Below are 14267 nucleotides of genomic sequence, written 5' to 3' on the forward strand. Positions count from 1 at the left end.
ACAGGTTATACACACTTGTTTTCCCCCTCTCCCTTTAGGGTGTCGCATTTTCAAGCATTACAATTCATCCTGGTCCACCGGGAGCCTTTGTGCACCAGACGGATACGAGTCACACCCCTGACGACAGCATCTTCCAGCCTAACACTTGTCACAGCTCAGCATGGCTGAGACATTTCAGAGCAGACAGCATTAGCTGCACAGGTTCCTGGAGGGACACCCTGATGACCATTTTAAAAAAAAAACAACACAAATCCGAGGGCAATTCAAGTGTCTGGTCCAAGACAGAAACACAATGTTCCAAGTTCATCCCAGAACAATGGGCCGGAGGAACAAATGCACCGTGGCCAAGGGGCACCCATTACACGAGTCAATTGTTTCCCTCCACCTGGAAGGGAAGGAGAAGATCCATCCAGGCTGATTAGCATGCTAATGATCAAAGGAAGGTTTTTAAAGAGGCTCTTATTGTGTAATGATTGCATTTACGTATTTCAGAGAAACAAACAGTCCGCCTAGGCAGATGGATTACCCAAGGAACAGAGGCCAGCGCTCCCCCAGGATGGTATATCAATTCCTCACATCTACTATGGCTTCTGAGGGAGCCTGAAGCAACGTGCTCATCCTTCACTAGGCAGAATGAGGCCATCTGGTTTTCCTTCAGCTGCACACACTTATTTCTACAGGTCAGGTAATGCCCAGTGCTTTCTTCATCAGAAACACCTATCTGCAGCAACACCTGGGTTGACCTGGCACCTTCACAGGAGACTGGCCAGGTTGCAGCTTGGACTAGGCATGAAAAGAGCAAGGTTTGAGTGTTACAGCATCAGTGCCATTTCATTAGGTGGCATTCACTCCTCTGAGTCACAAACGAGCAGTAGTCCCCTAGGCAACATGCTCAGGCAATTATTTTGAGGTGCTGTTTTTTTTCAGATGAGTCATAAAATAAAGGTCTTAACCTTATAATTAAAGATGCAATGGCACGTTTGGGAAAAAAAGTCGGGCGTTCACCCTACTATGTCCTGGCTAAAGTTCAGCCCTGGTAATTTGCCTTCTCCCTACGTAATATCGCCCCAGAGTGCCAACGGGATTTGGGCTTCAAAACAGTTGTGGCGGAGCCTTTTCAGAAGTTGCCGCATCCCCTACGGAAGGTGCTACGCACATGGACATCAAGAATGGTAGGGAACATGCCCAGGAGGTAAAAGGCAATGGGGTGTTTACACAAGTGTAAACAGACACACACATGGAGCTATGGAACTAGCTTAAAGGTCAATGTGCTTGCAGAAGTGGAGGTAGGAAGGGTAAAGTGGGGGCTACACCATCTGCATCTCAGAGGATCTACAGAAAGCAAGATCCATCCCCAGATCCATCCAATTTAACTACACAGAATAAAGGAGACATTTCAGGGAGAGGAGGACGACTCCGCTCATACATCACCTTCCCTTTTCAACCCCATATTTCTCCAAGCTGTCCGGCACAAGCAAGCCTAGCTTATATTTATGGCATACTAGCTAAGAGCAACACCAGCTAGACTGTACTCCAGTAGATGCTCAGCAGCAGTCAGCAAGGCAAACATGCCAGCAAGCTCCGGTGCTTCTCCTTCCCCAAGGCTTATCGGATTTTAATGAGGTTTTGGCTCCTTAGTCACATTTTCCTGAAGACTGGAGTAGTGGGTTTGAGTTGCACAGAACTGAGAGCACAAGAGGGTTATCTTTTCTCTAGCAATAAGGTACGTACCCACAGCCTGAGACAACACAGCATTTCTCCCCATCTCACCTCCCTCCAGTCCTTAAAATTCAAACGCCCATCCAAGAGGTAGCTATAAAACACTGCAGTAATTAATGCATTCAGTAATTAATGCATCTGCTTAGCTTTGGGAAGTCGGGCCTTGGATGAGCCTTCAGGTACATTACAGATCAACGTTAAAATGCTCCAGGGTGCGCATGGAGTTGCAGACTTGTTTCCATGAAGTGAAATCAGCCCCTGCACCTTCACAGGCTGGAGGAACAGACCTACTTTGTTATTGCAGGGCAGGATTTTTCTCCCCATGACACTTCCATCAGATCCAAAACCATATTGATAGTTTCTTTCCCCCAGGTTTTTTTTTGTTGTTGTTGTTGTTTAGATTTCAGCAATTAAAATCCAAACAATGCAATTTCAGCAAGACATAAGGACAGGCTTCTATAGACAAAGCTGGAACAGATTACCCTGAGGAGCTAAGATATACACCACAGCAAACTGCCTCTTGTGCCTTCAATGTCTGATGGAGAGGGCTACATCCTCACTCTCCAAGCTCTCCTTTCTCATCCAGCACCTGCAAGGACAACCACACTCTTCAATTGCTTTCCTTATCCACCTCCTATCTGCCAGAAATCACAGGGTACAGCTCTTTTTATAACTTAAAAATACTTAAGGGTTAATTTACTCCTATAAATTTCTACTGCCACCCCACCTTACTCCCTACAAAGACATCCATTAAATAAATTGGACAGGCTTTAAGAGTGTCACCACACAGCTTCTCCTTCACATAACAGCTTGTTTTCCCATCTTTGTGAGCATTGAATTTAAAGGCAAAACCCAGTGAAGTGCTGCAAAGTGGAAAGCAATGCTTATTTTTCTAGACTCCGGGACACAGCTTCGATTTCAAAAGGAAGCCACTGCCCTTTGACTCAAAGCCACTGTAATCACTTGGAAAGAGCCACTGGGGGGAGGTAGATGAAGCTCAGAGTACTTTAGCTGGTAGGACATTCAAGTTTGCCGTAGCTTAAGGTGCTCAGTCTTCAGACTGAAGCGATCCACAGGGGGAAGCATCAGACAAAAAGTGGATGTGCTTCCTCATTTCTTACATTCTTGCCATTTTTACATTTGCATTTAACAACAAAAGAAACAGACAAAACCCTGCCATGCCATCCTCCATTATTAAATTCTTGCAGGGGATGCCTCTTGGATCTCCTAATAACCCATTTTAACTCTCTTGTTTTAAGGTTAGTAATAAGCTCTCTTGAGCCTTGCAATATTAGCAGGTTATAAATAAAAACACATTCTCTGGATACTTTGATAACTCGATTAAAGTGTTCTGCTGCTGGCATCTTCCAAGTAAACAGCTCTGCAGCTCAAGCCTTCTATTGAAGCAAAATGTAGCTTTCTAACAAGTTGGTAGCATGGGAATTTTGACTACAGACTTCAGCATTTATGATTTCCCTCCAGTAAAGCTCTCCACATCCTGGTGTCTTGGTACTATAACTGGAACTTATTTTGAAGCAACAGTTTTTAAATAGTAACCAGAAAAAAAAAAAAAAATCACTTTTGAGCCTTTTAATGGCACCTCTTAGGTCTGTCAAGGTAGGTAGCATGTACAACTCAGTAGGTAGCATGTACAACTCATCTGGAGCATTTAGTTACTCAGTAAGTACTAATGAGAACATCCTAGGTACCTTCAGCACCTTTCACCCAGGGTGTGCTCCAATACCCCAGTTCCCACCACTTGCAAGCCTTCCTCCAGTACTGTTTTGCTGCTGCTCTGGGGACGCTTCTGGAACTCATCAGTACAAACATCTCTTGCCCTCAGGAGGATTTCAAAGAAAAGCAAGTCACTTCAGACAGTTTTTGTTCTGACTTCTTGCTTAAAGGGTCAGCTGAAGAACCTTCAGACTTTCCCAGCCTTCTCCCAGGAGGAATGACCAATTCTCAGCATGAAACCACCCTAAACAGCACATTTACCTGGAAATAAGTGTTCTTTCCAGAAGACACACAGGGCTTTAGCTTTGAGAAAGGTCATTGGCCACTTCAGGCTTCCTTCCATGAACATGTCTGTCAATGCTAAAAGCATCCATCACCACCACTAAATAGTTGAGACAGCTCCCCTGCTTGATGGGGAAGCTTGCAGTTGGTTCCCTACCTCAAACTGAGATCTGAAGACAAATTTAAGCCTTAATTATGGGGAGCATTACCTGAAAGGAACCTGCAATTGAGAGTCTGAAAGTATCTGTACACAGCAAGAGCTCAACAGCTGGAGGAAGAGGAAGCTTCAAACTCCTTTTGTAACCCAACTGCATCACTGCAGAGGAATAGAAAACTAGCTCAACAGGCTGCGAGTCCGATCACACTGACTCACTCATCACGCTCAAAGGTATCAATATTGCAGGATTCCCCTGCATAGCATCGCTCATGCTTGCCGAACAAGCTCTTCGCAGTTTTCGTGGAAGAACCAAGCAGCGAGGTCTCCCAGGGGAGACATCTGCTGCAAATTATTTAAAGCCATGCAAGTCAGCAAGAACGGATGGACAGCAGCATGTGAAAGAGCTGTTTTGCCTGAAGTTAGCACTTCTCATTTCTGTCTACACGTTAAGTAGCTGATCCCTTCCCACAGCCCTTAATACTTCAGCTGGAAAAGGCTGGTGAGAACTCATCTCATATTGGCAGAGAGAGACGAGAAACATGCCAATATGCTGCTTTTCCAAGCAATAATGATCGACATACAAGACAAAAGCTTGGAATTTTACCTGTTTTCTCTACACCTAAGAGGTGTGACAAAGGCCAGAAAAAACAAAACACACAAGCCTGGGTTTCAGAACTAAATCACCGTAATTCAAGGAACTGTAAGATGAGTAAGTCGTGCTTGTTAATACTTGGGCAGGAAAGCAGCTGGTAGGTACAGCATAGGAGCACCGCTGCCTGTGACAAGCCCAAACACAGACCTCTCCCCAGAAAGCACTGCTTTGCAACAATAGAAGCACAGGACAACATCATCGAAAAAAACTCAGTAGGGGTAAAAAGACATTTTGTGATTCATCACATGGGCAGTATCAACAATCAACTGCCTTCTAGGGTGTTTTACCTTGATTATCTTGAGGGGATAAAAGCCAAGATCAACTGAAGATCTCTCTACAGCCTCCCTTCCCCTGCAAGCACCATGCATGCTTCTTCACTGCAGATACACCCGTCAGCATCGCATCCGAAGCGGAGACTGACAGGGATAAGCCCTTGTAGAAGACAACACGTAGGTGCCCCATTATCCCTCCTCTGCTTGTCCTCCACTCATCTCAGTGGCATCACCAGGGAGAAGGGCAAAGCAGAGCCCCGAAGTACAACCAGGCACTGCAGGATGGCCACAGCACACCAAGCACACCCAGCCTGGGGGACTTCAACCCCCACACGGCACACCCATAGGTTTAAAGTAGGTGCTGGTACAGCAGGAGTTGACATGGCTTTTCAACAGAGCAAGCATTTTCTCTGGAGACTTTTACCCAAACAGGTTGTTCAGCACAGCATCTGCTTGCAAACACCTACAAGAAGTCAACTTGAACACTTGAAGACCGTCTAGAAGACGGCCATTACCCAGGGCTATTTAAATCTACTCCAAACCCCTTCACCTTGGTAAGCTTTTCAAAGACAATGTTGGTCAGAGCAGGCACCAAGGAGGAAGCTGTTCTCAAGCAGCCCGATCTTACCCGCCAATTGCTGCTCGAGCCAAGAGATTTGGACCTGCAAGGACACTGGCTTTGGTTTCCCTATGTGTAGGCAGACAGTCAAGGACACTTCTTAAAAAAGGTATGTATGTTTAATATACTCCTCTTGCCACAAAAGCACGTAGACTTGCACCCCTCATCCCAAAAAGAAGGATCCCTAAAGGACTTGCACCCTCATCTCTGCTTCCCTATGAGTCCTATACCCCTCAAACTCCTATTTCTAAGTCCAAGAGGTCTGTATTACCTGAGCTAATAGCTCTAAACCCCCTTAGAAAACAATTTATTTGGGTTTTGGAGGACACACCACCAGCCCTCTGACATCTAGACTAACCCATGGTGCAGGAGTAATTTGGGTCTAGCTACAGTGCCCAGCACAGCACCGATCCAGACAGGAAAGGACTTTATGGCTTCACAGCTCAGGGAGCACTAAAGGACTTCATCAGGGGTTATATGCAGGGAGCTGGATATTCTTCTGATACAGAAAGGGGCGTGAGGAGGTCTTAAATCGTGCTGCGGTCGCTCCAGTAAACAAAACCTCAGGGCTCATTTTCACAGTTGCTGGCTGTGGAAATAGAAAGCACGATATTGAAAGGATGGAGCAGGAAGCATCCCTCCTGCCTGCTCACTCCCAGGCAAACACACACCCACACACAAGCTTAGGGATCAGACATGTCTGTCTGCTTTCAAAGCAAAGCGTTTTCCTCACTGCACTGAAAATTTCCCCTCTTCCTCCCCTCCCCAGCTTCCTCCAGAGCACCCATGGCAATAAAGCCACCTAATAAAAAATTGCCAGCCACAGCAGTGACAGGTTTGAGACCTCCTCCCCCAAAAAACACATGCACAAGAGGTTGGTGTCAGTGGTGCTTGGATCTACCAGCAGCACCAGGCTGTCCAGGTTGACTCATCACAATTTAGCCCACCCCAAGCAATTAATATCCAAGGGTGCCTCCCAGAGGTGAGCTGCAAGAGGAAACGACCCTGTAAACTGAGAGCTCTGCAGCTGCTTTGCTGCTGGGATCTCTTCCCCCTCCTCGGCCAGGTTTCTTGGCCAGCATTTAGCAGGTGAGCAGGACAAGCCAAGGAGCTGGGGAACAAGGACACTTTGGGATTTGGCTGCCAGATGAAGAATTTGGGCTATTATCATTTGCCCCTCCCCCCCCCCCCCCCCCAAGGTTTTGTTTTGCTGGGCCCTCTAGAACAATGATTTAAGACTCACAAGGATTTCTTGCGGGAGTGCTACACAGAGGAGTGAAAGCAAATACCTCCGGAGATCCCACAACTTGGCAAAGACCCAAGGACAGACCAGTGGAGCCTGCAGTACACTTTTCCTGAAGCATTTAAATAATTTAGAGAGCTTTAACTCTTACTGACAGCTTTCCAGACAGCTCTTTTGCTTACAGGGCCCTATCAAAAGAATCTCATCACTCTTAATCGGAAGAGATACAGCAGTGGCCCCCAAGTCTTGTTCAGGGCTGGATACAGGTTGGAAAAGGTGCTATGAAAAGGTGTTTTTGATGTTTTCGTTGAAGTGCTCTCCCTGGACAGGCAGGTCCTTCAGGGGCTACCACCTGCCACATGCCCACAGTGGTACTGCATAAAAAGAACACAAACTTGGTTAAGAGTCTATAAAATTTCACCTGCTCAGAGCTATTCAGAGGAACGGAGTTGTTCCCTGCACTGTTTCATCTGCATTAAACACTGCAACAATTCAGCAGCTACAAGGTGTAAACAAGTAACTACCGACACCTCCGGTCCCACCTTCCTCAGGTGGAAGAGCTGCTCCAGGAGCAGGTGCAGCATCCCCCAGGGAACCAGGATCGTGTTTTGGAACACAAAGTGCATTACCGCAAAGTTTTTATCCTCCATCTCATTGCCATCAAGCTAGAAAAGAGTGCTTTGCAAACTTAATCCTGCACCTCTTCCCACCTCCAGCACCCCAAGGACACCCGGACAGGAGACCTGCTCCAATTCAGAGCCACAGGATCAAAACCAAGGTCTGTGCTCGTACATGTAAAGAAGTAGAGCAGAGATCAGCCACCTGGTCACCAAAAACTTCAGTATTTCCAGTTGTGGTGCTGGACACTGAAAGTAAAAACCTCCAGGATTAAAAGCAGAAACAGCCTAAGGGATACAGAAAAGGTGGGCGAGCTGCCCTCTGCAGCCTCAGCCCCCTCCACACAGACAAGGATTTCAAACCACAACAGGCTTGGTAAGATGGCACAAATCACCCCGTGCAGTTCCTACATCAAGGAGCCACAAAACAGCAAACATGGGCAGGGGGCATCCAGCAGCACCAGCTTGGTTTTTGCCCTGCATTATCAACCCGAAATAAAAACGCTCTGGTCCAGAGATGAAATCATCGCCAACTGACAGTGCACGTAGGGTGTTGTTCAGTAGGACACTGTTTACGGTTCGTCTACATGGCTTCCATGGCTACAGCAACAGGGATGATGCTTGCTAGCATTTCAGACGGATTACATACATGCACGTTGTTTTCTCTCAGCGCTGCACTTTCCCCACGTGAACCACCAGTATGTAAAGCCGTTCTGACAGGCTGCTAGGATGTTTTAGCATTAATTTCAGAGGGGGGGGGGGGGAAAGGATCAGGTAAGGCATCTTCAACTCATCTCCCCATGCATATCTTGGAACTAAACTCGAAGCCTGGAAGGCAGCGCTCTGGTTGATGTAAACTGAATTCAAAAGGTATTCTCCATCCTTAAGCACAGCAATACAGAGACATCCAGCACTGGCAACAGAGAGCATCACCAAGCAGCAAAGCCCGCTGAAAATACATCAAGTACTGCCTTACTTTAGCAAATTAAATAATTAAAGAGCTGGCAGGGCTGCTTTGCTGGATTTCCTGTCCAAACACATCACCCGGCAGCAGCAGGGCTTCAGCCCACAACTTACCTGCACTACTTCTGTAGCAGAGATGCTGTTCACACTCAAACAGCCCCCGCTCCTCTCCTCACTGCTCCCCCCCCAGAGCCAGCACGCTCAATCCCAAATCTCGACCCCACACGCCACTTGCTCAGGTGGCCGAGGCAGCAATGGCTCATGCTTGTTCAACGGCTCCAATATTAATCCATCCGGAGCATCTTTCTCCCTCACTTCCAATTGGCGAGCGGCGGATGGGTGGAGTGAGAGGGCGACCCATTAGCTCCCAGCCGGGCACCTCCGAGCTCTGCTCCCCAAGCCCAAGCAGGGAAGACGATGCCGGCAAGCTGCTAACTTCATGCCTTCACTTCATGCCACCGCAGCCACACCGGGCTTCGGTTTTCCTCCTCCAGCCACCCCGATCCACCGCCTCTCCCAGCTATTTGCCTCCGGGAGCAAGGAGGAAAGCCAAGGATTAAAGCCAGCCAGCACTCCGGAGCCGGTGCTTTTTTGCTGGATGCTGTGCGGAGAAAGCCCGTGCGCCTCCTTAAAGGAGGCTTTGTGGCAACCAGGCTCCAGTGAAGGGAGAAGATAAAGAAAAGATACTGCACCTCACAGACACAAGTACAGGGGAAACAGGAGGATGCGAAGATGCAGGATGAAGAGGCGGGGGGGAAAACTGCTGCCGAGAGATAGATACAGCAAATATCTTGAAGACATAGCTGCTGTGCTCTGACCACACTGCATGCCTGACCACACAGCTGGGCTCCGATGGGTTTTTCTCCCCCCAAGCTATCCGGCTTGACAGCTCGCCAGCACAGGCAAGGGTTAAAGCAGGCATTCAGAAGCAAATGAGGAGCCTTCATTAGGGAATGAGCACCGGGGCAGTAAGTCTGTGACAGCAAGTTGCAGAAGATAGAGCTGGAGAGACCTCACCTCATCCGAGGAGGTTTATACCCGAGCCTGTCAGCCCAGCATTCAGCTAAGCAGCACCTAAAAAGCTTTGGAGGGAAGATGCCACATCCTCCTCCCCCCCCACCCCAGCCCCCTTCCAGCCTATTCTACTGCTTCACTTTCCTCACAATTCAACATTTTCATAACAATAAGCCAAGTCTCCCCCAGCTGGATACTTAAAGCCCACAGGGGAATGGTCTATTCTGGCCAAAAAAAAAAAAAAAAAAGGAAAAGGGGGGGGGAATAAATCAACTCCCCAAAGCAACATCAAGCCAGCCTTAGAAAAAAAAAAAACACAGCAAGTTACTCTGATTAGCATGATTTAAATAAAAATTCCCAGTGGTCACATATTTACCAGGAGGCAGCATACGCTTTCCAGCTCGAGGCAAGGCGAGGCAGGGCACGGCTGGGGCAGGGGCATCGCTTTCAGCAGCAGGATTCAGAGCCACATCGCCCGTCCTCGGTCCCTGCTAGAGACTTGTTTCCGCTGCACGAAACCACAGGCAGTGCATGTTTTTAAACACCTCCCACGCATTCTCTCTGCTGAGACTGCTCATCCAGTCTCCTCCATTTTTATTTTATTGCACGCCACCTGACAAGGTTCTCCAGGTAAGGAGCACCACGGCCAGCTCGTTATTAAGATGTAAGGGAAGTCAGATTTGAGGGTGGAAGAGACCCAAGAGGTCCCCAGCCCAGCTGCTTGTTCCAGGCAGTGCTACCTTCAAAGCTGCACCAGGCTGCTCGGGACCTCATCTCAGAGTGACCTGAGGGATGCCTTCCCCCAAAAGTTTTTGATGAACATAAACCCTCAGGATCAATGGTCAAAGTGGTCTCAGTTCCTAACACAGCAGGATTGAGTTTTCCCATACAGATTTGCAATAATGCAACTCGTACAGTTCTGAACCAAGCTAATACACTTAACGCACTTTCCTATAATAAGAAAGAAAAAAATCACAATAAAGGAGCTTAATCACCTGTCCCCAACACCTGATACCTCTGCTAACAGCTTAAGAAGTCAGAGCTGAAAGCATCGCAGCCCTAAAGATGAGACGAGCCCGCCTAGCCTCCAGCAGGTATTTCAGGTTTCAAACGCTGCCCGATTCATTTCGGCGAGCGAACAAGCTTATGAAACAAAAGGCTGGCTAAGATCGCTTTCTATTTTTAATTTATCTTCTGTGCTGAGGTTGTTTATCAGCACCCCTGGCCAGCCTGCCGGGACAAGGGTGCAGCAGGGACTGAAGCTGCTCCCTGGTGGAGGTGACAGCAGCCAAGCCACCACCAGAAGCCCATCGAATAGCACACACCAGCGCAACCACATCAACGCATCCTCCAAATCCCACACGCACTGCCTCCCTCCTCACCACCCTCATTTTTAAAGCCCCCCTAAAGCACGGTGGGCTTTCAGCTTCCCCACGCCACCCTCATTTGGTCCCCAAGCCCTTCACGCACCGTCCACTGCCCCGGTCCATCTCTGCGTCACCAGGCGCTGCGGCCACGGGGCCAAGTCCTGCGAGGAGTCAGCGCTCGCCCCAAACTGGCCATAGGGCGAGCGGAGGAAGGTGAGCCGGGGGTAGCAGAAAGAAGCCGGCTCCATGAGGACGGAGAAGAGAGGAGAGCCAGGTACAAAGCAAACCGCGTCTCCCTTCACCTCCTGCAGCTGGTACTGTTGGGACATGCAGTCTCAGAGCCTTCTCCCCGAGAAGTTCCTTTTTGGAGAGGAATTAGTGCGAAATGAAGAAAGAAGAGAGCCTCTCAAGAAGCTCCGTTCCTGCTGTCACAGCCTAGCAGAGCACACTGGAAGGGCTGCGTCTCCAGCCCGTATTTAAACGCGTCTCTCAGAAAGCAGAGATGCAGCACAGGAAGAGACAAATTCCAGCCCTGCGTCGGGCTGATAAGCCAGGTTTATAATATTCAAGAAGTATTGGCATTACTACAATTCCTTCCCTCCACAACCCCCACCCCCAATGAATATCTTGGGCTGTAGCTTGTTGTGCACAATAAGCAAAAAAATCTCAATCCCTTAAAAAAAAAATCAGCCTGTTCCGGTGGGAACAGCCAGCGCGTTGAATAAAACAAACACACGCGTGCTAAACCCCGGGGACGCAATTAGGCTCGGAGCAGGGAGAGGAGGCATTTAACTCCTGGAGAAAGAGATGGCAGAGGGTGAGATGAAAAATAAGCCTGACACAGCACCCCACGGGGTGGTTTTGGTGGTTCCCCCCCCCCCGTGTGAGCCCAAGCAGCAGCCCCCAGTGCTGTGGGGTGCCAGCACCTGCCCTGACACCAAGAAGTCCAGAGAGGAGAGCACACCAACACACATCCAACCAAATCCTATGTGCACTGCCTCCCTCCTCACCATCCCCCCTCCCTTAGATGCTCCCCCCCCAAATCTTGGTGGGCTTCTGAGCTTCAGCCCCTCCTCATCCTCAGCCCCTCCTCCTAGTTCTCCTTCCCATTCCTCTGCCCTCGCCAGTGGGTAGCACCCCCAATAACTCACCCCATCGCCTTTGCTGTTCACAGCACCTCAAAACAAAAGCTGCCCAGCTGAGATCTTCCCTCCACCAGCTTCAAATTTATTTTCCCCTCGGCTCCTGCCATCACCTGTCCCATCCATCCCACCATGGAACAGCCGCAGAGGTGCACAGCTCCAGCCCTGGGAGCCCTTCTGCTGCAGTTTGCATCAGGTCCCCCAAAACCTGGGCACCCATGGGGAAGAAAGCTCCTGCCCCAACATAAAAAGACATCAGTGTTACCCCATCCAGTGGCTTATGTCAGGCTTTTATGCTTTTATCCCCCCCCCCTTCTTGCAGTTTCTCTGCACAGCATCCATAATAAATCAAAGTGGCCTCTGTTCCCTTGGTGTCCTACCCAAGGCACAGCTCCCACCGGTCCATCCAGCAGACCCTTCTTCATTAACAGGCAGGCAGAATTAGATTGAAGCCCTTTATACAGCCTTTATTTAATCGCAAGTGGGAGCCAAGGATGAATTTAGAAAGGGGGAACAGAAAAACCCATGAAGTTACAAGCGACAGCTAAGCGCTTTGATATCGAAGCCAGCACCGACAGATGCCGAAGCCTGCAGCGCTCTGCTCCCGGGCCAGCATGGCACCGCGCTCAGTGACAAGGCTTCGCGGGGAGCTTATGCTAGATCATATTTAGAAAGTTCTATCATCACACTAAAAAAAAAAAATAACTTAAAACCCCATTTCACCAGGTCCCAGCACAAACTCCGGAAGGAGCCGCTTTGCGGACCTCAGGGTCACAGAACACCGCTCAGACTCGGGTGAACTTGGAGGAACAGGCCCAGCACTCCTAATTTTCACCCTTAGTGTGCTTTATCCTTCACAGCACGCTCCCTAATCCCAGCGGCAACGGCATCACACCGCGCCCCTGCTGCTTCTAGCGGCAGCCACAAAGGTAGCTTGGATGTAACACGTGCTGGGTATCTGCTGGTGCACTTGGCAGCAGCTTGTGCATTTAGGGGGGTGGATGACAGCTTCACGATGACAAGTCATTAAGGCGTCCCAGAGCTATTTACTTCCAGAGAAGCCCTACAGACAGAAGTGGGACTTTTCTAAGAGGTGTTTATTTTTTCTTTTTCCTAAGAGGTGGTTTTTCCACGAGTGGGATTCTTGGTTGCTGAAGTGTCACCCAAGGTGCAGCAACAGAAAGCTTTTGGATTGCGGTCACTGGGGCTTCCCAAAAGACACTTAAAGCACAACATTGGAATATTGAAATAACCGGAGAAAAACAGCTTTCCCCTTCATGATATGATTTCACACCTGTCTTGAGGCACGAAACACACACAAAGCATCACCACACTTCTGCAAAGACAAGGTTTGAAGTTTGTGTTACATTGGGTCAACCAGGGAAGTGCCAGGGCACCAGGCTAAGTCTGATAACTTAGGACTAAAAATCAAGCCTCACAGCTAAGTTCAAGCTCCCTTCAGCAAGACATATCAAACTTTTCCACCAATATATATATATTTAAACACAGAATGCTTCTGGTTCGGATTCCTTCGCTTTTAAAGCCATCTTGTTTCCCTATTGACTCAACAGAAAAATGAAGCTTGCTTTAAGGACTGTTCACAGCCTTGACTGATTCCCTGCAGCTTTACCATAAGTCCAAGCTCTGGGTTTCCATACAGATCTCGAGCCACTGGGGGAGTCAAGCAAGCACAGCATCTAAAACCCCGGCTCTTATTTCTGGCTACGCTCATTTAAACAAGCTGAAACGCTCAAACTGCCAAGGAACGACACGAGAGCTGGCGAGGAACTTCCTCTGTGGTACATTGCTCTTACAGAGTGGCAACTGCATAAAAGCCACAGATATTTCAGAACCGGAGGGCTCTGCCTGAGCGGGGTTAGCCAACGCGCCTCGGTTATGGCAGGGAGGCAGCGGCATGCAGCGCATGGGGTGGTGGCAGTGAAGACAGGACTAAAAGCCTTGCATCACCATTCCCTTCTAGTTTCCAAAAAAACACAGCCACAAAACCAACTCCAGCAGCAGCCCAGGTGAGATGTCATGGGATTTCCCCACTCAAATGATTTATCCCATGCTTCAGCTGCAGTCTGACAGGCGGTGACTGCACAGGAGGGACAAGGCTGTGCTGACACCTAGAGAAAACTACAGGCTTGGAGAGAAAACTTACAGGTGTAGAGAGAAATCCTGCATGTATCAGACACTGCAGGAGCTTGGAAAGGAATCTGTATGATCCCAATAGGCACTGTTCACATGCACGCTGCTGATGGCCAGGCAGCCTGCACCATCAGGACTTCATGATTGCCTGTGACATGAAAAATAGCGCTAGAGAATAGTTTTGATGAAGAATATACAGAAAAGTTTGCTCCAGTTCTCAAGCTGGGGTGGGGGATATACAACCCTCCCCAAGACGAGCTCCCAGCACGAATCCTGAGGACCTTTCTCCCATCGGCTGCTTCGCAGGCAAAGCTGGTGTGCCACCTACAGTTGCT

At 48.8% G+C, this 14267-nt stretch overlaps 1 protein-coding gene across 7 annotated transcripts in view; it reads right to left on the reverse strand.

Moving 5' to 3' along the window:
- The window catches only part of SLC4A11 (solute carrier family 4 member 11), a 134998-nt gene that overhangs the window by 76308 nt on the left and 44423 nt on the right, over positions 1–14267 (reverse strand). Inside the window, exon 1 of one of the 7 annotated variants that reach the window (XM_035324458.1) lies at positions 10743–11165. The exons of 2 other annotated variants lie outside the window; for them this stretch is intronic. In XM_035324458.1, the coding sequence (XP_035180349.1) occupies positions 10743–10968 (226 nt within the window). In that variant the 5' untranslated portion in view covers positions 10969–11165. Of the gene's footprint in view, positions 1–78; positions 84–8372; positions 8641–9648; positions 9807–10742; positions 11166–14267 lie in introns of those variants that run through there. 4 more of the 7 variants (XM_035324459.1, XM_035324462.1, XM_035324463.1 and 1 more) reach the window with 4 other exon arrangements.

This window comes from Oxyura jamaicensis, chromosome 4, assembly GCF_011077185.1.
Source record: "Oxyura jamaicensis isolate SHBP4307 breed ruddy duck chromosome 4, BPBGC_Ojam_1.0, whole genome shotgun sequence".
NCBI classification, from domain to species: domain Eukaryota; kingdom Metazoa; phylum Chordata; class Aves; order Anseriformes; family Anatidae; genus Oxyura; species Oxyura jamaicensis.